The sequence below is a fragment of the Alexandromys fortis genome, unplaced genomic scaffold (genome assembly GCF_014885135.2).
Source record: "Alexandromys fortis isolate MF-2015 unplaced genomic scaffold, M_Fortis_MF-2015_v1.1 scaffold_148, whole genome shotgun sequence".
Lineage (NCBI taxonomy): Eukaryota > Metazoa > Chordata > Mammalia > Rodentia > Cricetidae > Alexandromys > Alexandromys fortis.
Genome location: NW_026068019.1, coordinates 3,654,684 through 3,681,020, shown reverse-complemented (window position 1 = coordinate 3,681,020; position 26,337 = coordinate 3,654,684). Strand labels below are relative to the sequence as shown.

General features: G+C 42.4%; 1 protein-coding gene across 4 annotated transcripts in view; it reads right to left on the bottom strand.

Moving 5' to 3' along the window:
- Positions 1-26,337, bottom strand: part of Ltbp1 (latent transforming growth factor beta binding protein 1) — a 374,464-nt gene that overhangs the window by 22,203 nt on the left and 325,924 nt on the right. For all 4 annotated transcript variants that reach the window (XM_050162976.1, XM_050162975.1, XM_050162977.1 and 1 more), the window contains 7 exons: positions 19,483-19,608; positions 15,481-15,624; positions 6,581-6,760; positions 6,090-6,176; positions 4,473-4,601; positions 3,669-3,809; positions 2,244-2,414 (listed from right to left, as the gene is read on the bottom strand). In XM_050162976.1, the coding sequence (XP_050018933.1) occupies positions 2,244-2,414; positions 3,669-3,809; positions 4,473-4,601; positions 6,090-6,176; positions 6,581-6,760; positions 15,481-15,624; positions 19,483-19,608 (978 nt within the window). The remainder of the gene's footprint in view (positions 1-2,243; positions 2,415-3,668; positions 3,810-4,472; positions 4,602-6,089; positions 6,177-6,580; positions 6,761-15,480; positions 15,625-19,482; positions 19,609-26,337) is intronic.

Sequence of the window (26,337 nt, the reverse complement as noted above, 5' to 3'; positions counted from 1 at the left end):
TATATATTTACCCACAGGGTAGAAACAATTCTAAAGGATCAAGGTTGTGGCTCAGGAGTGGACTTGTGTATTACCCAAGATTCCTTTCTCAACACCAAAGCATTCTCCAAAGACCAAGAATGACTTTAAAGACAGAGTATTGCCAGCAGTAGAATGGCAACTCCTGCCCTGGGTATAATTTTCCCAACTTTGTATTGGCAGAAATAATAAGAGTCAGTTAAAAGCGAACGTGCTTCCCAGCCTGGTGCTGTAATTGTGGGAGTTTTCTCACCAGCAGTCCTATAGGTACACACACCGAGGTTCACTGTAGCATTGTTTACAGCGGGAAAGTCAGGGTTGAGGCCCAAAAAGACAGTGAAGGAACAATTGCAATGTCCAGAATGAGATGCGGCTAATTAAGCCAGGCTATGTAGCTAGAACAGGTTCTAAAACATCACCAATCATAAGGTGCACTTAAGAGAGATGATGTTAAAATGTACAGAGCATGGCTTGTGGGCATTTTAAATGCCATCGGTGTTGACTTATACCACAACAACAAAGCAGTGCACAGACCGGTGGTATTGAGCTCAGCTTTCAATATTACACTACAGATATATCGATGACTAACATAATCTATAATAAATGGATGCATAGCAAAAAGCCTATGGGGCTCAAAGCCCAACTGTCAAGAGTAAACATCTTCAGGGAGTGGAATAAAATGTGACCAGGCAGGTTGAGGGAAATACAACATCTTTGCTTGTTTTGATTCTTTCAGAGTTATGTATTATTATGATGATGATGATGGTGATGAAAAACACTGCATACGAACAAGGAGACAGAGGAGGAGCTGAAGCGCGGTAAGGAGACCCAGGCCTGGCTGGATCACCTCCCTACTGATTTCATTCTTGTCTTCCGGTGCCACCCTCAGCCTGAGGCACTGGCCATCTCTAATCACACGCTCGCCTACCCTCACCACAACCCAGTGAGCTAGAGATGTGAGCGCATCCTCAAGGGAAGGCTGCTGCCCTGGGCAGTGCGGCAGATCTGGCCCCTGGACCCAGCCTTTCCAGTTCTGAGCTGCTATCATTCCCGTCTATTATGTTAGGTATTTGCTTTTTTGTGGCTCATTCAAATTATTTTCTTGTTCACGCTACACTGAATTCAAGTTATTTCTAAGCAGGGATGCTACACTTATGAAGGAGGTTGAAAGACATAGTCTAATAATTGAATTACCTTAAAATGAATGCTCTTCCCTTCTTGCAACAATCCCTACCCTCCCGGCAAGACTGGGAATATGTGCTGGTTATGAACTCCTTCATCTTACTCCAGCATGCTGATTTTCTAGCCTTAACAAGTCCATTTGAGAAAATGATATACCAAACACTTTCCAGTACCTTCCTTTATAACAAGAAGTGGCTTTAATGGTCAGAAAAGAACAACAACAACAAAAAAGTAACCACACAAACCAGCAGCCACCAGACAGCCAGTCAGACAGCACAGTTAGCCCCCCCCATATCCTCTAACACCAGGAGACAGAACAACTGATGCTCATATCCAAAATTTGGAGAAAAATTAAATTTACTCAGATATTCCCCATTTTTCTTCTCTCTCTCTCTCTCTCTCTCTCTCTCTCTCTCTCTCTCTCTCTTAAAATTTGGCATTTATTTATTTGTGTGCAAGTGAGTAGGCATGCATGTCATATCACATGCGTGAATGTCAGAGGACAGCTTATGGATGGGAGTCTGTTCTGTCTTTCCACCATGTCAGAGTCAGGGACTGAACTCAGGTAGTCAGGGCTGTGGGCAAGGGAGATTACCTAATAAGCCAGCTTTTTAAAACAAGTTGAACATGCCCTATTTGAAATGTCTGGGACCAGAAGGATTTCAAGGCTTGGAGCTGTCGTGGTTTAAAAGAAAATGATCCCTCATGAACATATGTTTGAAGGCTTGGTTCCTAGTTGGTGGAACTGGTTTGGGAAGGATTAGGAGGTGTGACCTTGTTGGAGGAGGTGTGTCAGTAGGTGTGGAGGTTGAGGTTTCAAAACTCCATATCAAGTCCTGTCTCCCCTCTCTCTCTTCTCTCTCTCTCTCTCTCTCTCTCTCTCTCTCTCTCTCTCTCTCTCTCTCTCACACACACACACACACACACACATGACCTATGATGAAATAAGATGCAAGGAGAAAGGCTTTGAGAGAATACCGAGTTCCACAGGTGAAGAGGAACATACGACATAGACCCCTAACACTAACCAGACACCAGCTCACCTGAGTCCTTCATGGGACAGAGCGCACACTGCATGCCCCATGCCTCTCCGTAAAGGCAGCAGCACTCTGTGTATGTCGTCTGCTTGTCCACCAGAGGACGGCTGCACACGTACTCCTCGCTCAGATGCTCCCAGCACAGATCTTGGTAGACGTCGGTTTCTTCTATTTGCTCTGAAAGGGAAGACATGGGTCCATGACAACTGCAGGATCATTCCTATTTTATCCACACTGTGGTGGCGGCCAGCAAGTTTCAAAGTTTCCGTTCCTACTTCGATGAACAACTTCCAAGGAATAGTCTCCATCCAGCCTGTTCTTTCCACAGATCACATCCCTGTCATCTGCAGCGGAATGCCATGCCATCAGCTGACATTCCGCCCGTTTGTGGTGTCCTGACTGAATGCGTGTCTCCAGAACTTCCTCTCCCTCTGGAAAGTGCCCATTATCTCGCCATCCTTTGATGGGCTCCCATTCTTCTGATCCCGGCAACCTCCACCACTTCTTTATCCATTGCTTTCCCACTCTTACCATCTGCTCAGACCCTAGACCAATAACACGTCGCTCTAGAATGTTCAGTCCTAAGCTTTCTACCTTTGTTTCATCTGAAGGAATCTCCTAAATGTCACAAGTTATCAATTGATCATACCAATAATCAATGACATGCCACATCCTCAGAGATTAGTGCGGATTCCCATCCATGTACTTCAGGTACCTCCACCTTGCTGAATTTCACCCTCCGCTCTGTATAGCCTTATCCATGTCCTGCATCCTGGGCAAATACAATCATTTTTCCTGACCTCACATTTTCCTCTGAAGTTGAAGTGTGACAAACCCTCATGTGCTCAGCTCCTCTATATCCTGTTGTTCACTTAATTAGTATTGTCGTGCTTTGAAAGAAAATGGCCCCCAAAGGGAGTGGCACTATTAGGAGGTGTGGCTTTGTTGGAGCAGGTATGGTCTTGTAGGAGGAAGTGTGTCACTGTGGAGGTGGGTTTTGAGGTTTCATATATGCTCAAGCCATGCCCGGTAAGATGGATCACTTCCTGTTGCCTGCATATCACGATGTACAACTCTCATCTCCTTCTCCAGCACTGTTTGCCTCCACCTCATGTCCCTCCTTGATGACAATGGACCGACTCTCTGGACTGTTAAGCCACCCAATTAAAAGCTTCCCTTTGTAGGAGTTGCCGTTTGTCATGGTGTCTCTTCACAGCAATAGAAACCCTAACTAAGACAAATATACGCACAGTATTAAATCTATACATTAACCACATGTATCTCATTATTTCTCTTAGTAACTCTCTCAGCTTCTTCAAGATAACCAAGGAATGCATGTCCTTATTTTTGAGTAATTCTTATTTTAATTAAAATGTCAGAAACCTTGAGAATTTATCTGGACAGACATGTGGATCTCACATCCAGACATACCATTTGATTCAGTTGGATGTACACATCTTTTCTCAGAGGCATCCAGAACCATGGGGTGGGTGCAGAAACAGTTGTAGGAGCCCTCTGTGTTAACACACTGGCCATCGATACAACTGTTAGGGTCTTGACATTCATCCATGTCTTAAGAGGAAAAAAAAAATATCACCAGAGAAAATTAGCAATCATTTGTGCTTCATACAGTTGTCAAATATAACATGATAATAAATTCAATCCAGATCCCAAGAGTTACTACATTTGAATTAACTATACATTGTCATCCAAAGGGGACCCTGTGACTGGAAAGAGTCACTGAGGAAATCGCTGCTGCTGCTGCTGCTGCTGCTGCTATTAAATATGGCAAGGAAATACTGTGGAATGGGACACGGCCTTTAAAAAAATAATACTTTTGAAATTATTTCCTTATGCTGCGCTTTGCTGCCTTTAGTACATGACTTCCCGCTGAAGCCTTAAAGTCTCTGTGAGTATTTAAAACTGTCTTCTGCTTGCATGAATGACCCGACTGAACAGCAGAGTCTACAGACAGAAAGAACTCTGTGCTCTTATCGGTGACCTGCAGAGTAATTCCACAATGACTATGAACTCCTTGTCTGTACCCATGCAAATACAAGGATGAAAGGTTTTCATTTCTCAAACCTTGCTCAAGAAAAAGATCCACAAAACACTCATCTTTTAAAGACACAATTTAGACTCAATTACACCATTTTTATCACATGGCATTACTCTTTTTTCCCCCTGTGCATTTTCCCAGCACACCTTACCAGATCATATTCTCTTAAAGCTTACCGAAACACTGCAATTTGACGGGATCGTAGTATGTCCCCTGCTTACAGTAGCATTCATACCCAGGCTGAGTGTTCAAACAGTAACCATTTTTGCAAATTTCCTCCCCAAACAGCAGGCATTCATCGGCATCTTTGGCAAAAGAAATAGGAGTATGTTTTTATTTTTCCACGAAGAAGAATCTAACCAATATCTGGTTTTAGATTAGATATTATTATGTTCAAAAGATTCTTGCAATACAGAACATAAAATTCTTAAAATTAGGCCCAATTGACAGTTGTGGAAAAAATGATGAGAAACGGTTCTGATGCCACCTCACAGGCCACAGGACTAACCCTCAGCCTTCCCCGTTTCCTCTATGAACTGGACATAACATAACTGGGCCCACCGATGTACCGGGACTCAAAGGATAAATACGATAATTTACGAAATGATTCTGGGCATGCTGAGGCTGCCTGTTCAGGCAGTTTGGAGCTCGTGTTATCTAGCTCTCATTTTGAAAACAGTCAACGCTGTGGAAGACCTGCTCGAATTTACACAAACGGCAAGTGGCCGAGCTGAGCACAGAACCTGTGACATTAAGGGTCTGAATCCCTTCTTCCTCCATCACTTGCCGCACTGTTAGGAGGAGGAACCGGGTTTATAGCAAAGAGAATAATTAAAGTTCGTAACATGAAGTGAAATTTAACTGCATTTCTGTAAAAACAGAGTATGTGATATTTATGACCTTGAAAACCATTCAACACATACTGCAGACCAAGCCTCCTAATCCTGTTGGACTAAATCACAGATGTATTTTAAAAACACAAATGGAATTTCTTGTCCAACTACTGAGTCCATATTATTCAAATACTAACTTTCCAAAAAAGTAGATGGATAATAAATAGACCATTTTCATAGTCTCTTTTCCAGCTATTTTCCAGTGTTCAATATTAAACTATAATGGAAAATAATCACCTTACATACAACATATCATAATATCTCTAACATAGAACTGTCAAAAGTCAGTTAATGAAGAAGTGTTCATATATAAAATATTCACCAGAATAAACAGGCTTTATTATTTAACAATAACACTGAAGACATAAAACAGTTGCTTTTGCTTTCCCCTTTTCCAGTCTTCATTAGGAATCTGTGGCTATTAGCAAAATATAATAAGAAGAGTAGGAAATTTATTTTTTTAAAAAAGCAAGACTTTTAGCTTCACAGCTAAACATGGCAGAGAGCACCATGATAATCAAACTTACGTGCTCATGCTTTATATAATTTGGAGTGTATATCTAGGTGAAAGAATTCCTCCTACGACCTTTTGTGGAAAGCAGTTATGCGTATCTTATTTCATTGAAAGCTCATTGTGATTCTGAAAACATTTCTGTTTCAGAGGTGAACAGCTGGACACTCAGGAGGTTACATGACCTCTCAAGGTCACATAACTGCTGGTATTCTGAGCCCAAGTCAGAGCTCCGTCCAGCATCCATAGAGACCTTCCTCCTGGGTGGAATAAAGGGCTTGGCCAACAGTTTCCACAGCCCAACAGAACTCGACCACCGCATCACCCAAGCCAGGTTCCCATCCCAGCGGCTGACACATGTTGCAAACTCATCTGCACTCGATGCTGACCTTTATAGTTCTCGCCCCCAGCGTCGTAAGAGGATTCTCCAACGGGGACAAAACCTTTCCCTCTAGGGCACATTTCCGTGAACTCAGCTGATTTTTAAGAGAGACATAACAAAACAAAAAAAAAGCAATGAGTTCAAAAGGTAAACAAAGAATCAACATTTCCCCGAGTACATGTTTTTAATCCAGTTTTGTCTTCTCAGATTCAGAAAGTTTTAAACACTCCACCAATAAATCTAGCATGGCCTCAAAGTCATGGATTATGTGAGAAGATGTCCAATGATTCCAGAGGTTCATACACACACACACACACACACACACACACACACACAAACACACACACACACACACACACACACAAATAAATAAGCAATGAGATGGCTCTTATTTTAGCATTTTACTGAGCCCGACTGTAACAGGGCATCTTAATGCAGGCAGACTTTAAGAACACCATGTAACCAGGCAGTATGAACACAACGGTCAGTAGACCTTACCTGTCCCCTGGACAGGGCAGGGGAAGATCTCACAGTTGTCTCCCCAGCCGGCACCTGAGGTACAGCAGCATTCTTGTTTGGTGACATTGGGGGCCAGCACGTTATCACAGAGACTGGCGTCATTGAGGTTATAGTAGCATTCCTTCTTTTCTTCTCTCGGCTGATGATCTACACCAGGATCTAGAGAGTGTAAGAAAGAGCATTGGTGGGGCAGTCATGTAGAAATCAGGACAGGACAGAGACCATGGGCATATGTCCCTTCCATGTTCTTGACATGAGGCCACATTCCACCTTCAGGGCCAGATTCTCCCACTTTAAGAGAAACATACACTGGAGTCCTGAATTTCGGTAGGTTTCTAATATACTCCAGAGTATAAATCTGTCAAAACCATTTCTTTTTACGCTAACCAGTTACTTTATTCTTGTAAATTTAGTCATGAAGAGTTTCCATAGCTGGTTTTTTTTTTTTTTTTTTTTTTTTGGCCAACCAGGATCACTCTTTACAGAGCTGTAACACCTACTTAAATTATTGAAATTTTCCTCAAAATGAGACCAGAGATCAGGGGCCACATGTAATAGTTAACCCTTCGGCAGTTATTTGGATCAACCAACCATGCCCCAAGTCAGTTCTGAACAGTGCATATTGGAAGATACATAGAAAAATAACGTGGTAACCTAGAGCCCATAAAACAGCCTTTCATCCCTGAAAAATCTGACTAGTCAAGTGATACAAATAAACAACTCTGAAAGAGGCTGTGAGTTCTAGCAAAGTTGCAGTGTAGGACTGAAAGTCTGAGTTCAGATGGGCCCTGAAGGAAAGCATATTCTAACAGACTCATTTTCTCTATGACAGGGTGATATGAAATAATGCAAATCATAAGAATAAAATCTACTCGTTTTAAGAAGATAAAATATAAACAATGTCATGATTACATTTGAATTGTCTTTACATACTTGATGATTATATTGTGACAGGACCTGGAAGGTAATATAATTTCTTCCACCAAATGCTATAGGGTTTAAATGATTGCCTATGATCCAGTTGTAATTAATCAATTATAGTTTTTATTTCATATTGCACAAAAGAGCTAACAATGGCTATCCCAATTGCTTAGCACATCATCAACACAATGTTTCCATTATAGCCCTACCATTTTGGATTATTAGGTCCAAAGAAACCTCAAAAGAGAATACTTATCAGTGAGGGGAAGACCCACTGTTGAAGTTGGTAGGTCACGATATGGGGGACATTTAACAAGTTCCTTTCACAATCGTTTGTTATGTATCAGTTTTGTCAGGGTCAAAAACTGAGCTTCAATAATATACTAAACCATTTAAGGGCATTTCTAGAGCAAGTGTTCATAAAATGCCACCAGGAAAACTATTGCCTTTCTTCCTCTTATAAAACAAGCAAAGAATCAAATAGACCTTTCAGATCCATGCTACTATCCAAGCAGATTGCCAAGGAGAATGCCAAAGATCCTTCTAGAACTGTACTTCTTGATTCTCTCTTTGACAGATTTTGGGTTTGAACCCTAAATGAGTATGGACAGCATGTGGTACCCCAACCGAGACCAAGAGTCTAGGAAAAGACTAAATGCTGATTCCCATGTGTCACTTCGCGTGGACTGGGTAAAACCCCCACCCCCTTGCCTGAACCCGCTTTCTTCATGCTCATGCAGGATGGACTTTTACTCCTGTTTGGATGGCAGCCATCTTGGTCAGAAGGGCTCGAAGCCTTAGGAACAGAGTTCTTGGGGAGCACCAAAAATAGCCATTTAAATGATCATTAAGTCAATTTCAGAAACCTTATAGGAAAATTTACAAGCATTTCCCATAATATTTTCAATAAATTTCCAATATTGCTGTTCAGTTTTGCTCTCTTACTATGGTCAGTTAGGCTAAAAATGGTCGCTATTAAGTAACATATTAAAAAAACAAATCCAGAAAGCAACCGGTTTATAATAGGAGAAGTTTAAAAAAGGTCAATAATATATTCCTTATTTACAAAGTTAGAGCATGTCTGATTTATTTTAATAAAATGTAGTATTATGTAGAAGAGTCCCAATGTTGCTAATAAAAAAAGAGGGTTCATTTCAAATCAAAGCATGACAATTTATATGCATATACATGCATATGTAATTTACACACATAGTACATGTTTTGTGTTCTTTTTTACATTTACATTGCAGAAAGCAACAAAATTATCTTCGTGCTTTGTCTTGCACTAGAAGAAGGTGGAGACTATTACATAAGAGAAGTGATCAACAATACAATTGTATTATTCAGATTTTTTTCAAATGCTGCTTTTATTTTCTTTCCAAGCTCTTCGAGAGTGCAGTGTTTACACAGCTGAAATGGAGAATGAGGCGAGCCTTCATCCATGTTGGAAAGAAAAGCAAATTCTTTTTAAAAACTGATCCACAAAGGTCATTCTGGGGAAAAAAAAAAATACAACATCCCCATCTCCCAGACCTTTAAATGATCAACTTCCTGGAGTCTTTTTCCATTGGGAATAAAAAAAAAATCTCTGATCAGTGTGTGTGTGCATGTGCGTGTACGTGTGTGTATGCACGCACACACGTGTGCAAGAGTGACAAAGAATGTGTACATGCATGTATGTACACACACACACACTAATTTTTCTGGTGAGTTTCTGTGAGGTTGGGCCACTGTTGCCAGGAGCAGACAGGTTCCACTGGGAAATGATTTTCTACAGTCACGTCAATGGCTGTGAGGAGTGTTAGGAATGACAGGAATGGCTCTTGCTTTTCTATCCTCTTCTATCGGTAAGATTGGCCGTGCCCCATCCCATGCCACAGACCTCTAAGAAACATCACTTTTCTGGCATTTTCAGACTGGATTTTTTTTCTCATTTGTTCTTGTTATCTGGCCTATCATTTGGGTATGAAGATCTTTATGTACACCTTTATCTAAGCTATATTTTTGGTGATAGCAAGAATACCAACATGATTTTGACACTTTCAACTGATGTGTACTTTTTGTTTGATTTTAGTGACTGCGATCTACAGGACCTCATACATGCTAGGCCAGTGTTCTACCGCCGAACCATACCCCCAGCCTCAGGTGGATCTGTTTAGAAGGAACTGTTCCTGAAGCTCTTTTCAGGTGAGGAATGAAATAATTGCACTCCATGGGTGGGGCAGGTAATGGCACCTCCACCTTCTGCAGGAGGAAACCCAGGTTGTTGCCAAGTGTCCACCTCTCTTCGGGATATGACATCTTAGCATATCAAGTTGCCTGCGTTTGTTCTGCTCTTCCTTTGCTCTCTTTATGATAAATGAGGAGAAGGCACAGGCGACCTTTGCTGGGGTGGAGTCATCCGCACAGCCTCCTATGGAGCGAACACAGGAGCTCTGCTTCCTCTGCTCCACACAGGAGGGAGGGCCATTAGCTGCTGTGTGGCCTAAGAGCCCTTGGGATCACTCTTTTGGCTTGGATAATAAGGGTGTGGATGTTCACTCACAAAGGCTGTTATCTATTTTTGTCTTTCCTCAACACGTCTGACCCTAAAGTCTGCTGATAGGGTGAGATGATCTAGAATGTTTTGATTTCATTTATATAAAGCGGAAGCGGACCTTGCGTTCACCTTCCTTTGAATTTGCAATATAGTCTGAAGGTCTCTGCAAGCTGTTTGCCCCCATACTGCTTATGCACAGCAACAATTCTGAAGGCCTTCAAGAGAGCTAGCCTTCTCCACGCCCCCTTAGAGACAGCCAGTCACAAGGGCCAAAGAGAAACGTGGCAGAGGGGGCACATTTCAGTCAAAAGTGCCCAATTTCATACTGCTCACAGTCCTGAGAGGACCAATTTATCAAGCTCCACGGAAGTGGTGATGTTCAGTGAGTTACTTCTGACAGAATCACCCAGAAAACTTGATTCTCTGCTCTAGTTGGAAAATTCCACCAGGCACTTATGGTTTATGTCACCTCATATTTTGAGAGCAAGGCAACTAACGCTACAGTAATCTTTCAAGATATAGGAAAAATGGAATTTGCCAGTCGATGGTGGCACACATGCTTAATCCCAGAACTAGGGAGGCAAAGGTGGGTGGACCTCTGTGAGTGTGAAGCAAGCCTGGTCTACAAAAAGAGTTCTAAGACAGTCTGGGCTGTTACACAGAGAAACTTTGTCTCGAAAAAAAAATGGAATTTAAGAGATGAACGCACAGTGTTTCTCTAGTTTTCTCACTAGAGAACTTGCAATAGGGAGAAAGCTATCTTTTGTTTTTGAAAGCAGGACTAAGGAGAGGGCTGTGGCGAATTCCAGAAGTCACCAACAACAGAATGTGAAGAAATGTAGGGAAGAAGTAAGACCACCATAAGGTGGATGGTAAGCTCAGATGGAAAAGATACAAAATCTAGAAAGCAAAACACAGAAAACACCACTTAAAAAACCACACCAGTGCAGCTCCTGCTCACTCCTTGTTTTGTTTTTATGACACAGGATGGCTTCTGTGCATGGTTTCTCAGGCTTTACCATCCTCCTGCCTTAGCCTCCTAAGTGTTGGTATCACAAGCATGTGCCACCAGAGCCAGAAGTCCTAACTGGTTAGAGTGTGTTGGGGGCCACGTCAGTGAGCTATGTGCATTGGGCTGGAGAGTTCATTCCTGGGCATCATTCAGACCTAGGTCACAATGCAAAGAACCCACTGGAAAAGGCTATCAGAGAAGGCTGCCTGGCAGAAGTGGCATCTAAATTTAGTTTTTGAAAGATGTATTAAGGAGAGAAAAATATATAAGCACCAGATTGAGGTATGACTGGGGCATAAAAAGTAAACTCTCCCTGTATTTGCATGGGTGAAATGCAGTGAGGTAGGGTCCACAGAAGGCATGTTAGCTGAGAGACTGAGTGCTAAGTATGATACCTGGTGAGTAATTCCATAGAATGTGACCCTGAGAGATGAGAATGGTTCAGAAATATATTGATAGATAGTGTGTCAGGTGGTAGGTACGGCCATACCTATTGGAGTACCTGGCAAAGTTCGGAGAGAATTACCTGAGGACTTTGCATTTAAAAAGTACATGATAAGTAGTTGTCAGAATAAATAAAGTTTTTGTTGTTGTTGGTTTTGTTCTTTTTTGATGGAGACACTGGAAAGATGATGCCCAAAACATTGGCCATCACTGAATGTGGACTTTCTGCTGCAGGCTATGATAGGCTACTGCTTTGGTTTTGTTTGCTCTGGTAAAGGGTTAGCAGGGAAGGGGAGCTTGGGAGGGCTACAGGCTGGAGAGAAGGTAGATTGAAAATGTCAGCCCTGTTAGCAGAAGCTGGAAAAACTGGGGAGAAAAGTGAGTAGAAAGAGATGAAGGAGGGAACTCCTGACAAAGCAGAGCTGTGTGGAGAGGAAAACCTGGGAGATGGGCACCCTAGGCTGATGGTGAGTGGGAGGCACCTCGAGAGAGGGAGGGAAAGGCAGGGGTCACACCAACACAGGCTCCTCCTGGACTACAGGAACACACAGCATCAGCACTGAGAGGCTGGACTGTGCCAACAAGGTCACATTTGAAGTAACAAGTAAAATTTCCAAAAAGCTTCAGGAAAAGCACAGATAGTCCTCTTTAGGCCCAATTAGCAAATTCCAGACTGGAAAAGGTTTCCTTAGTACAGTGGTATGGGCTGCTAATGGGAGATGGCTATGTGGGAGCAGCTGGCATTTGTGTGCCCCTTCAGAGAGGCGAAGGATCAGTACAGTGACAGGTCCAGCTGGAAGGCCTTTCTTTGTGGAAAGGGAGATGGCCAATAAAAACACCAAGTAAGCTGAGACAGGGAGAAACAAAGAACATGGTGGGGACATGATCAGAGAAAAGCCACCAAAGTAGATGTGGATCCATGTTTTTAAAGAAAGGTGTTATGTATTGTCGGGTGATGGTGGTGCATACCCTTAGTCTCAGCACTCGGGAGGCAGAGGCAGGTGGATCTCTGAGTTCAAGACTAGACTGGTCTACAGAGTGAGTTTCAGGACATCCAGGGTTACATGGAGAAACCGTGTCTCAGAAAGAGAAAAACAAGAGAGAGAGAGAAGAAAAAGAGGAAGAGGAAGAAGAAGGGAAGGGAAGAGAAAGAAGGAAGGAAGGAAGGAAGGAAGGAAGGAAGGAAGGAAGGAAGGAAGGAAGGAAGATGCTATGACTTAGAAAGTAACAGAGTGGGTGGGGCCTGGGGAGATGTGCGTCAGTTAAGTGGTGCAAGCTCAGGGAACTGCGTGTGGATGTGGAGAATCCACATAAAAAGGTGGGCATGGCAGCATGATCGGGGATTCCCCTCTGTATGCTGTCTTGGGCCTGCACAGGGCAGAATAGAGGTAGGCAGGGGGAAAAGTAAACTGAATGCTGGGAGAAAGCAGGCAGAGTCAGTGAGCCACCATGGAGGCACCAGAGGCTGAGGCAATCATTCAGTGGTTAAAGCATTTGCCAGGCAAGCTTGGGGGGCCAGGTCATGATCCCAGAACCCAAATAGTGAATAACCTGTAAGTTTAACCTCAGAAAGTGGAAATGGGAATCGCCAGGATGAGCCAGCTAACAAGACATCCTACCTCAATGAATAAGATGTAAGAGCAATGGAAAATGATTCTTCACATCAACCTTGTACCTATACACAAGCATATGTGTGCATGTGCACGCATGCGTGCGCGTGCGCGCGCGCGCACACACACACACACACGCAAAAGAAAATACTTTTAAGAAAGAGCGAGAAACTCTGGCTCAAAAAAAAAAAAAGCAAATTTTATGGTCTAGACATGTACCCTAATGTGATATAAATGAATCACTTCTTGATGCCATTAAAACATTCTAGCAAAAACAACTGTAGTTAAAAAGATCACTCTTTAAGAACAGACCACACAGGGAAGTCGATTTCACTCATATGTCTGAGATGTAGCTGACTGTAACACTCCGTACTGACTTACCATTCACAAATGACACAGCCTATATGATTTCACTCAAAATTCACAGAGCTCTGGGAAGTAAATGAAACACCTCACCCTATTTTGTAAGTGAGAACCCTAAACACAAACACCCAGATGTTGAGATGACCACATTTACATAGCTAAGAAGAGGTGAGTGGACTAGACTCCGGCTTTCTCACCCAAAACATTACAGATAATTTTAGAGAAAATCTCTAAAATTTCCAGAAAGGCCTATGATCATCTCTTCATATATTCTCGCCCTCTCCCTCTATAGAGCACCATCATTGGAATGTCTTATTTTTAAATTTAATATCGTACCATGTGCATTTGCCTTTAGCATGACTACCAACCTTCATAGAGATGGATAATGCTATAATATTATGATGTGCTATGTTAATACATCTCAAATAAAAATGTGGGTAAGGCATCACTCTGGAAATGGAACCAAGGACAGAGAAGAAAATGGCGGTGTGGTTACTTAAAGCCTACCAGAATTTCATTTTGGTTTTTGGTACTGGAGATACAACTAAGTAAAAGCCTTTGCCATGTAGGTGTCATGGGGTGGTTACTGGAACGAACAGCAACCTGCTCTCAGTGATAACCTGCCACCTTCCCTTCAAATGACATGTTTAAATTAGTGTCCAATTAATTCTGTAGCCCTTCCCTTCCCACGTTTGATCATTGAGAAAAATGTATAGATAAAATTACTGGCACACGTCACTCCCCATGACTTACAAAAAATAATTCTTTTACACAGAACAATCGTCTCCTATACATGACAGTAAACTCTCTAATGGGAGGATGGATAACACTGAGATCTAACCAGAAAATAAAATGGACAAAGTGTCATTTTATTTGGCTCACGAGGGACTGCTAGATCTTTTGCTTTATAAAAAACACAACACAACAAACAAACAAAAAACCTCACACACAACCAAGTTACAGCTACATGGCACCAACTAAAAGAGTGACCTACAGTCTGAAAGGTGACTAATTTATCTGGAAGGCTGTCAGCTCTCATTTCAATTTATTCAGTGACAACATGGCCTAAATCAAATTTTAAACAAATGTAAACATAGCAACTCTCTAGGCCAACTGCCGGAAAAAGCCTCAAGGGTTCCAAGTGGAAGTCTCTGTAGACCCTGTGCGGCCCGTTCTGCTGCTTTTCATTTAGTGAAATGACAGAACAAGTCTCCCCAAGGGCCAAGCAAGGAGGCTGATGTAACTTGGTGAGATGAAGCCATGTTAAACACTAGCATCTGATGGCATTCTAGCTTTTAGTCAATGCTCGGCAAATGTCCTCAGCATTCTGAATCTTTTACCTATGGTGTTGCTGGGTTGGAAAGAACACCAGAGGCCACTTAACCCTAACACCCATCACCTACATCCTCATTTTGCTGATACGGCATAGAGAGAGCATGGAAGCTACCTGTGCTGGCTAGTTTTATGTCAGTTTGACACAAACTGAAGTTGTCTGTGAGGAAGGAACCTCAATTATGAAAATGCCTCCAGAGGAGTGGCCAAGTGTAGGCAAGTCTGTAGAGCATTTTCTTAATTAGTGATTGATGGGAGGAAGGCCTGACCCGTTGTGGGTGAGACCACCCCTGGGCTGGTGGTTCTGGGCTCCACTAGAAACCAGGCTGAGCAAGCTATAAAGAGCAAGCCAATAAGCAGCACTCCTCTCTGGTCTCTGCATCGGCTCCTGTCCCCAGGCTCCTGCCCTGTCTAAGTTCCTGTCCTGACTTCCCACACTGATGGACTGCTACCTGGAAGTGTAAGCCGAAACAAATCCCTTCCTCCCCAAGTTGCTTTGGTCACGGGGTCTCATCACAGTGCTAGTAACTCTCTAACTAGAACACTTCTAGAGGCAGAATTATGTCAGGAAATATATGTCTTACTCACGTCCTAAGCCTGGGTCAGTCCTTTCTTGAGAGACACCCTCCAACCCCTGCATGGTGCCCCCACGACTCACCTTCAGTGACCCGAGAACGGCACTGCCCAGTCATGGGACTATATTCTTGGCTCTCGTCCGCACACACACAGAGGAAGGACCCTTCCACATTTTCACAGAAAGCTTCCCCGCATACACCACTGAGCAGCTCACATTCGTTCACATCTGGAAAAGAGAACATAGACCACGTAAGACGTGCAGATCTCTCCTCACAGCTCTACCAGTTGTGCCAGGGCCAGCAGTGGCTGCTGGAAATGAGCTGATCTCCAGGGAGTCCTTGAATTCATTCTTCCTAAGAAAGGACCCCCGAAGGCAGAGCTGGACAACTTAGCCTGTACAAACATTCAGACCATGTTCTAAACTCCAATTCAAGCTTTAAGGAACAGCCTGGAATCTCACTGGGAGTGTAGTGAGCCCTTTGATTATCCAGCACTATCTTCCTCCCTTGTCGGCACATGAACACACAAAGGAGCCAGAGTTCTACTCCTGGATCGTCATTCAAGGGAAAACCAGAAGCATCGGCACATGGGTGATCCAAACTTAGATTTAAGATGTAAGCTTTAAAACATACTTACATGTTGGAAAATACATTTCAGCCTAAATTAACAATAGAACTTAGGCTCACTGGGCACAAGTGAGTATTTGTCAGGGAACATTCATCTAGTCGGCAAAGCTGATTGCTCCAATAACTAGTGATCAATTCCACTGTCTTTTCTTAGTCTTTTGATGTCCCCAGTGTAACCTCTCCCTTGATGAATGTTTCCTTTGTATATGTAAATCCATAGAATTAAAGCAAAGTCAAAAGATTTGCTTAACGCAAATCTGAAGTTCATAGGCCACAAACAAAGGCTCTTTATTCATCTTACTTTGTCCAAAGGTACCATTTACCTTTCTGTTCCTCAAAAGTTTTACTGGTGACTTCCTCAGTCTGGAAAGCATCCACCCAACTCTGAAATGCTCCCCTCTCTTCTTCATTAACAATATACATACCAGCTTTCATAATCATACCCTGAAAAATCTTAATAAATTTAAAAATGTAAGCAATTAGCCAACTCACCCAGAAGTGGGGAAAACATCTTGTTTTTCTTTGTATACTGAGTTTGTTCTGCTTTCTGTTGTGTTTTGGACAGGTTTGTGAATCTTGAAGTTTCAGATTCTACCTAATTTTTCCACTTCACTTGTCCATAGACAGATATAAACCCAATAACCTGGGTTTCACTTGTAAAGCAATGTGGAATTGAAGTCTTTAATCAACACGGTCATACATCAGAAAAGTTGACTTTAGAAATTGGCTGGTTCACATTTGATAATTTTAGGTATGTGATATCAAATGAGATTCTACTTTCCAGCGCATACCAGCAACATGGCTGTCGCAAGCTCTCCCTCCAGGCCGCATTCATTTGATCAAGAGGTATGTCTTAGCCTACTCATGTAGATTCCCCAGTGAAGGTATGACCTTGAGTCAGGCCGGCCCAGCACCCACCTTTATAGAAGTTACCTCAGTCAGAGAAATAAGTAAGGAAATCTCACAGGCTTCAGGGAATGCTGGTAATTAAAGGAAAAGACCTCCGAAGAAGTGTGTAATACTGATTCTTCCATGAGGGGGTGTGTTGGAGAAATGTCATTTGAACCTAGATCCGAATGATGAACAGATAATGGGAGATTGGAACAGGCCCAAGTAAGAGGAAACAGCACAGTCAGAGACCAGATACACGATTTCGTCTCTGGAAAGCTATGTAATGTTCTTTGAGGAGAAGTGCATTCAGTAAGTATTCTGTCAACATCTCTTTTTAAAAATTTTATCATTATTATTTTATGTGTATGGATGTTTTGTTTGCATGTATGTCTGTGCACCATGTACATGCTTGGTGCTCTCAGAGGCCAGAAGTGGGTGTCAAATATCTAGTTACAAATGGTTGTGAACCACCATATTGGTGCTGGAACTGAGCCCATGTCTTGCGTAAGAGCAGCCAATGCATTTAACTAGTCCCTAGTTAATATCTCTTAAACAATGATTTAAAAAAAAACCAAGAAAATGATATTTATTGAGCTTATCAAAATAGCAGCCAACATCCATTCTGTAAGGGGGGTGTTCCATGTGCCAGACTGGAAAATCAATATGGTTCAGGCATACATATTTGTCCTTTCAGAATGAATGGTAAGCAGGGGCTTTGGGGAGTCAGCAACTGATATTCCAGTATGAACAAGAAACAGCACATACAGAGCACTTGCAATAGGTCAAATGTTATGCCCAGGGGAGATTAACTACCGCGGAAGGAGCAAGTGATGGGCAACAAGTGACCAGTGGTGTGTTCAACCACAAGCAGCCTAATGTCATGGGCACAGGAATGCTGTGTGGAGCTAGGAAAGTGTGGAGCTAGGAAACTAAGACTCACATCAAGGCCTGTGAGTCAAAACATAAACAAACTCCATTATTATTTTACTGGTACTGGGGACTGGGCATACACAGTTCTCTTATATTTTAGGTACGTGTTCCACTGCTAAATTATATTTCTTAGTTAAATTTTGATTTTGAAACATGGTATTGTTGTTACCGAAGCTGGCCTTCAATTTACTTGAAATCCTCGGGCTTCGTCCTCCAGAACAGCTAGGAAGACAGGCCTGCACTACCAGCCCATCTACATCCACTCAAGATAGTCTCATAGGATGCTCTTAGCTGTATTGTTGAGCAGTTATACTTCTGTGTAATTCTTTAACAGTGATATGTAGTTTTTGATTTGGCATTGTGTATGTGAATTTGTGAAAACTACATGGCTGATTCCTGACTATTTTTCTGTAATTAGGGATTAACTGACTTTCCATCATGAATACCAGAAAATCAGTTACAGTTCAAGCTTCTGAACAGGCTTTGCCATCCAGGTTGAATCTGGATAGTAAATGAACTAGTGCTTGACTGGCAAATGCCAGAGCAAGTTAGTCATTGCTTTTGCTTTAAAGGGCACCTGCCTTGTGGCAAACACAGCTCTTCTCTCTATTCAGAAGAATAAAGAAAAAGTTGCATAATGTGTTTTTGGCAGAGGCCACTCTTTCGTTTCCAGGCTGCCCAGACCCAAAATAATCACACAGAAAACTGTATTATTAAAACACTACTTGCCCTATTAGTTCACACTTATTGGCTAGCGCTTATATTTTAAATTAACCTATTTCTATACATCTGTGTATTGCCATATGATTGTGGCCTACTGGTAAGGTTCTATCTGGCGTCTGGTGTTTGTCTCCTGTGGCAGCTACATGGCTTCTCTCTGACTCTGCCTACTTTCTCTATATATCTTTTCTGGTCTGGCTATATTCTGCCCTGCTATAGGCCCAAAACAGCTTCTTTATTAACCAATGGTATTCACAGCATAACTGAGGGGAAGCCCACATCAATGTGTGAAGCTGGAGATTCTGTAACTTCCCCCTCTCTCCTTTCCCTACGAAACTGCTTTAACAGAAAGCGTGTTTCATAACAAGTTCACACAAATCACAGCTGATCAGAATATGAAATTTGAGCTATGAGCTCTCCTCTATGAGTCTGTGTTGGACTACATTCTGGGACATCTTACAGCATGGGAGCTTTCCCGGCCCTGTTTGTCCCATAGCAGTTGCACAGTCGGAAGCATTATTGTGCTGGTGTCATTCCCGGAAACAGAAGCTTGTGCCAGTACATTCCTTAAATGCGCTGCTTAATGAGGTGTGTGCCAAAGATGGGCAAGCTGTACCCCACGGCAGACTTCATTACCTGGGGACAAGAGACTACTCAGATTCACACTCGGATAGGTTTAAACAGCTGTCCTTTAAAATGGCCCCAAATAACTCACACTTCTCTCTTGATGTCCCCGTCCCCTTCAGAGGCCAAAGCACATACAATTTTCACAGTCTCAAATCCTATGATTAAAAAATCAAACCACAGTGAAAAGTTTCCTGCTTGAATTCGCCTCATGGTGATGATGTTCATTTCTGCTGGAAAAGATACATGGAACACAATGAGGGGAGGAAACAGAATGAAAACCGAAAACTCACCCACACACCCTTGCCCATCCTGTGGGGCCTGAAAGCCCTGATAACAGAGGCAGCGGAAAGAACCAGCTGTGTTGTCACAGAACCCATGGCTGTCACACACAGTGTTGTTCACACATTCATCAATATCTGCAAAAGAGACACGGGACATCAGACAGGAAATAAACTCAGACCGACAAATGCCAGGCGTGGAACGGATAAGGAAAGGCGCTCTTTCCTTATATCATGATTAACAGGAAGATCATGTCCACACAGAAAGAACCTTAAAAACATCGTACATGTTAATAAAATGTTTTGATGAAAATGGGTTAGTAGCTAAACTACTGGGGTCTATGAGAAAACTTTGACTTGTCCTCAGGAAATATTTTCTCGCTGAAATGACTGCCACGATTAGCCATGGTCAGTATTTCCTAAATGTTTTGGAGTCTTTATTTCCAGAGACAGCTTTATTTTCCTACAGGGGAAAGTGCTGTCGCCGCTAGGAACTTCTTTCTTTTTGGGTGCCATATCATCATTATGGGAAAGAATGGGCCTCCTGCTAACAATGCGTATCATACTCTTATCCACCCTCCCACGACCCTTTCTCAAGTATCCTTGTCTATCTCCAGTTCTTCTACTTAAAAACATATAGATTCTGCCTACGAGAGAATGGCATTTTTTTCTGAATCTGGCTTATTTTAGGTACCATGACAATCTCCAGCTCCACCTGCTTATGAAAACGACATAATCTCTTTCTTTTTATGACCGAACAAAACTCTATTGAGTATATACACCATATTTTCTGCCATTCATTTGCTGATGGACATCCAGGCTGGTTGCATGACTTGGCCATTGTGACTTGTGCTGCAATAAATATGGATGTCCAAATATGTCATGTGTTGACTTAGGACCCTTTGGGTATACAAGGAATCATTATATCTGGGTCATATAGTTCTATTTTTGAGGAATCTCCACATGGATTTCACAGCAGCTGGACTAGCTTATATTCTCCCTGGCACTGTAGAAAGAATCTTCATCCTTCACCCTTTGTATTCTTCCTGTTATTCGGTACTTGTTTTCTTGACCATGCACGGCCTTTCTGACTTGGGAACATGGAATCTCAATACAGTTTTTGAAAAGATGCTTCTTTACTTTCACATGTATAAGAGTTTCTGCCTGGGTGTCTGTGTACCATGTGGATGCAGTGCCTATGCAGGCTAGAAGACGACATCAAGTTCCCTGAACCTGGAGTTGCATGTGATTGTGAGCCACCATGTGGGTGCTGGGAATCAAACTTGGATCTTCTGAAAGAGCAGCCTGTGCTCTTAACAACCAAACCATCTCTCCAGCCCCCCTCAATGCACTTTTCATGGCCACTTGGGGGGGGGATACAGTAAATGCTAACGATAGCTCTAACTGTGGAGTTGTAGGAGGGAGAAAACAATGGTTTACATAGCCCTGCAGAGAGCTATGATTGAGGGAGAATCTGATGAGCCAGCCTGCCCTGTTATTCATGGGAAAACCTATGTGTCACTAGGTTACAGCTACTCAAGATCCCAAATACCAGTTACCCCACAGGATTACCTACATCACAATAATTAACATGTTCCTATAAATGACATATTTACAACAGACTTCTAGCTAGAGTCCCTCTTTATCTTTCTAGAGACCATCTCCACGGTCCTTCCCTACCCACTTTTCATTAGTTACCATGCATGCTTCCAGCTACCAAGCTTTCTGCTCTTTCCACCTCAGAACACAACAGTCCTCCAAATACAGGGTTTTGGAGAAACAATTAAGAAATATACATGAAAAAGAATTTATTTTCACAGTAAATCAGCCTATCAGGTACAAATAACAAAGGAAATGTGAGAAGTTAAGCACCACAACCCAGGATTTAGTTTTGGAGGAGTTGACATTAGTAAGATTGACCATTTCAGTTCTAAAGCTCGTAAAATTAAGTTGTAAGATGTGTGATAGAAGACAAAGAAGATTTATCCAACAAATTTTCTTATTTCCTTTCCAAATTGTCAGACACTGATATTATCAAGAGTAAAGTCAGACTATCTCATATTTTGATTGAAATATGTAAGTTATTAAAACAAAGTTTCCTTTCTTTTTCTCAATTCTATGAAAGCCGTCCCTTCTACTTTCAAAGCTGGGTCCTTCCCATCCCGACTGGTCTGTGCTCACACTGGTCCACCTCTGTATCCTTCTCCAGCATCTTCAATTATTCTCCTCCCTGCTCCTCCCCTCACTGCCTTTGAAGTGTTAACATAGTTTGGAAAATCTTTCTCTTGATCTCACCTCCATCTGCTACTTTTCTCTGGCATAAATGCAAAATGTTTTGTTAGCGTTGTCTACACTCCCCGCCTTATTTCCTGACACAGCCACTTTTCAGCATATGTGAGCAATTAGTTTCCAAACCCAAGGATGCCCACTTCCTCTATAGAAACTAGCATTGTATTTGCAAATAACCTACACATATCCACACATCCTCTCATATACTTAAATTTAATTGTTTAGATTTATTTACTTTTATGTGCATGGGTATTTTGCCTACATGGATGTATGTGTACCACAAGTGGGCCTGGTGGCCATAGATGCCAGAAGAAGGTGTTGGTTCCCCTTGGAAATGGAGTTACCAGTGGTTATGAGTCACCATGAAGATGTTAGGAATCAAACCCTGATCATTTGCAGAGCAAGAGCTCTCAACCAGTGTGCCATCCCTCTACCCCACCCCACCCCCATATTTTTAAGACCTTCTCTTTTATTTAGTGTTGCAATAGATTCCCGGACCTCATGAAGGTCAGCCAGGTACTCTACCAATGAGCTACCATGCCCAGCTCATCCCACAGACTCCCTGTGACACCCAATGTATTGTACATTCTATACAAACAGTTGTTGTACTGTATTGTTTAAGGAGTAAAAGCAAGAGGATGGTCTGAATGCACTCAGGGACCTACAATCTCCTGAACTTTGTCCCTCTGAAACACAGATGCTGCAAAGAGGCACCCCTTATACCGGGATCTACTGCATGCTAGGCTTCCCCGTCTACCCTCCTAGACGCTAAGCTCCAAAGACCAGAGTCCTTGGGGTCAAAGGTTTCATCTTCAACCACAATCCTTCCCCCAAGTACACTTCTTATTCTTATCTATTTTCATTTGATTTTCTGCCATAATCTTGATCAAGCTTACAGTTGTATTTAAAAAGAGACCTTAAAACCTCTACCTGATAATGGGTGAGCATTCTCTCTCATTCCATTCTTCCTTTCCATCTGAACTTGAATAGAAAGCTCAGTACCAAGATTTCACATCTAAATCTTTCTCATGGCATCTACTGCAGCGCATTGGTTGGACTGATCTGAACTCCCCACACAGCTGAGATTACAGCTGGTTTACTGATTGCAACCTTGAGGAGGAATTCTTTCCTGACACTGACTCACTTAACACTGGCCACCGCTAACTCTGGACTTCCTGAAGTGGGCATCTGTCAAAGAGATTATGTTGTTCTTCGCACCGCAGGCTTTTGGGGGTTGTAAGTTCAGCAAGTCTCCAGTTACCATTTACATGCTGATGGATTCCCAGTCTCTCTCGGTGCTTGAGTTCCGTCCTGTTGAAACATTTATCTTAGACCAAATAGACACGCCAGTGACAAATGAACTTGCTATCAGTGCCCTCCTCACACAGCTCCGTGCCTCCCAAGCACCCTTCAGCAGCAATCCCACCCAGACACTCATGCCAGAAATCTTTTTTTATTGTTTAAATCTTTACCCCATTTTTATTTTTTCTTTTTTATTTATTTTTATTTATTTATTAAAGATTTCTGTCTCTTCCCCACCGCCGCCTCCCCTTTCCCTCTCCCTCCCCCAATCAATTCCCCCTCCCTCTTCAGCCCAAAGAGCAATCAGGGTTCCCTGCCCTGTGGGAAGTCCAAGGACCACCCACCTCCATCCAGGTCTAGTAAGGTGAGCATCCACGAAACTTCATGCCAGAAATCTTAATGCCATCTCTCCCCTTCTGAAACTCCCTTCAGCCCTACCCTATTTCTTATCCTCTGCATACTCCTTACACTCCAGCTGCCTTCCCGTCTCCGGTCTTGTCCCTCCCTCTAACCCGGCAGCTCTCAACCTTCCTAACGCTGCGATCCTTGAATACAGTTTTTCATGTTGTGGTGACCCCCAGCCATACAACTCTATTTCATTGCTGCTTCATGACTGTAATGCTGCTACTGTTTTGAATCATAATGTAAATTTTTTTTTTTTGAGGTAGAAGTTTGCCAAAGGGGTTGTGACCCAAAGGTTGAGAACCACTGTAAACGCGCTCCGCCTAACTGCTGCTGCCTGTGTGCTCTTTGCAAAATGCAAGCCCATCCATGCTCAAAATGTTCACCCTCTCTCCTTGACTGGAGCACAAGGCTTCCGTCATCTGGCTTCTGGCTACATGTGTGCTCGCAGTTCCCAGACAGCCTTCTCAACTGAACTTCAGCCCCATGGGGGAACTCGAAGAAAGTCTCACTGAGCTTGAAATCATATAAATTCCTTGCTTTACTGACATTTCCACTCCTACATTTGCTTAGGAACTCATGCTGACCCTTTCGGAGCTAGCCTAAGGGGCACTTCCGTCGTGACACCTCCCTCAAGAACTCCAGAGATGGGCATCAAGCCGTTTCTCATTTTTCTATGCCTGTATTAGGCTTGAAGCCACTGACTTCCCTACTAAAATGAGAGGGAAATAGGGAATTTGGCTACTTGAAATCTATTGGCTTCTCAGTCCAGATTCTTAAAATTAGATATCTTGCTTCCTTCTTATTAATTTCATGCAATTGCTTCTGATGATGGTCTCCTATGACTGTTCACCAGCACAGGAACTGCATAACTGGCCTGAAGGTGAAGAAGCCCCCCCCCCCCGCTGGCTATGAATTACTGGGCGTCTTGCAGACTCAGTTTACTGTAACAATGATTCACCAAGCAAGTTTAAATGAGTAATAGTTTGGACTGGAATGAATAGGGAAAAGGAATGTGGAGTGCCTGCTGGAGACTAGCTGTTCAACAATTAATATTTTATAAAAGTGATATAGTGCAACTCTGCAGTTTCTTGTTCTCAACAGTGAGGTGAGGTAATAGCTTAACTGAAGCACAGCACTGGTTTCACTCCTGAGAAGGGCCAGGCAAAGCTCTCCCTCTGAGCTAGATCCCCAGTCCTTTGTTTCAGTTCTTTAATGGCCTACAAAAAAATATTTCACTTTCTTTGATGATGTGAGATTTCAGGTCTATTTCTCATTATCTGTCTGGATAGATGAAGATCATTCTGTTTTTGCTAGAATTGAATTTGGAACTTGAAACCAATTTTTTGAGTCATCAAAATATCATATTTTCTTTGCTTAATGTCAAAATTTCTATAGCAATTTTCCTTATGTGTCTGGTAAGGGCCACGCTAGGAATTATCACTAGTAATACTACCCCAAAGCTATAAATCTACTGGCATTGATTGTTTAGTAATTGCTCAGCCATCAACACACACATATTAAGCATATTATCATAAAAGAACTACTAATTCTTAACTTTTACTGCTCCTCTTAACTTTTACTGGGAAAAGTACAGGTAAATATTGATGTGTCAATGTAAATTAAGAAACAATACCACCTACAAAGCCACTGAACTGACTCCTCTATGCCAAAAAGACACCTCTAAATATTAGAATAGTAAATGGAACACAGCGCAGGCTGCCTAGAGCTGCCATCAGCTGGTGTTGGAAGTTGCAACTGTGTGAGTGGTTGTCAAGTCCACACCTCTAAGGTCTCCACTGTTGACCTGTTTTGCGTGTCTATAAGCTTTTCAGTCGATATATTTTCTTAACCTGACAAAAGTTCTTCAAAATCTATGTGGTAAAACAGAACCTCAACTTTCCTTTCATTCCCAAATAGAGGTTAATAAAAGTCACCTAGTCTTCATCTTCTTGCCTTGGTAAAGCAAACAGTAAAATTAGGAGAAAATAAAAAGCATGAAGGATACATGACTTTCTGAAAGAGAATGGGCCAGGCAGCTTATATGCCGATCAAAAAATTAATACTCTCCTCAAAGAACTTGACAATTAAATTCATAACAAACACAAATGGTCCCGCTAGGAGCCACATTCAGAAAAGCTTGCCTGTGTGACAAGAAAGGTGTGTTTATGTTTATTTCATTGGGAAAGTGGTTTGGTCTTTTTTTTTTTTTTAATAGACAAATTCTTCAGTTTTGCTTTGTTCTCAATTATGAAGAAGAAAGCTGTTTACTCAGGCTCTTAACATCTGTGCTTTGTAGATTTTTTTTTCCTTTCTACTTCCAAGGGAGACATCTCCACCTTCTAGGGGAAAGTCACAGAAATGAGCCACCCTTCTGCCTCTAGGATAGTCTAGTGAGGGCGATGGTAGCAATGGGAGTACCATTTGTGGTATGTGGCCATTTACAAACTCACCGTAGTGGCTGCAGTGTTGGGAATGAGAACCCTTCATGCTATCAGGGTGTTACTGCGTGAATCACATTGTGTGTCCTGACTTCGAGGAGATTTCAGCTTTATCTAGCGTGGCCTCCTTATTTTAAGACTCAGAAAACTGAGGCATGGAGAAGGAAGTGATTTCTGTCAAGTGACAAAAACTGTAAGTAGTGGAGATGGCAAAAGACTGGTCCTTGTTGAGGATCACCTTCTAACTCCATCCTGAAGGCTCTGTTCAGCATGCGGGCTTGCCTCTTACAGGGATGCTTATAAAACGGGACTCCTGGGCAATGGGTGAACCACACTCTGAGGCTAACAAAAGTGTAAGAGAGCAGGTTCACTGCCAAGATGCACATCAGGCCACATTGTCTGCCACTCACTTGCATTGCTTGCTGACTTGCAG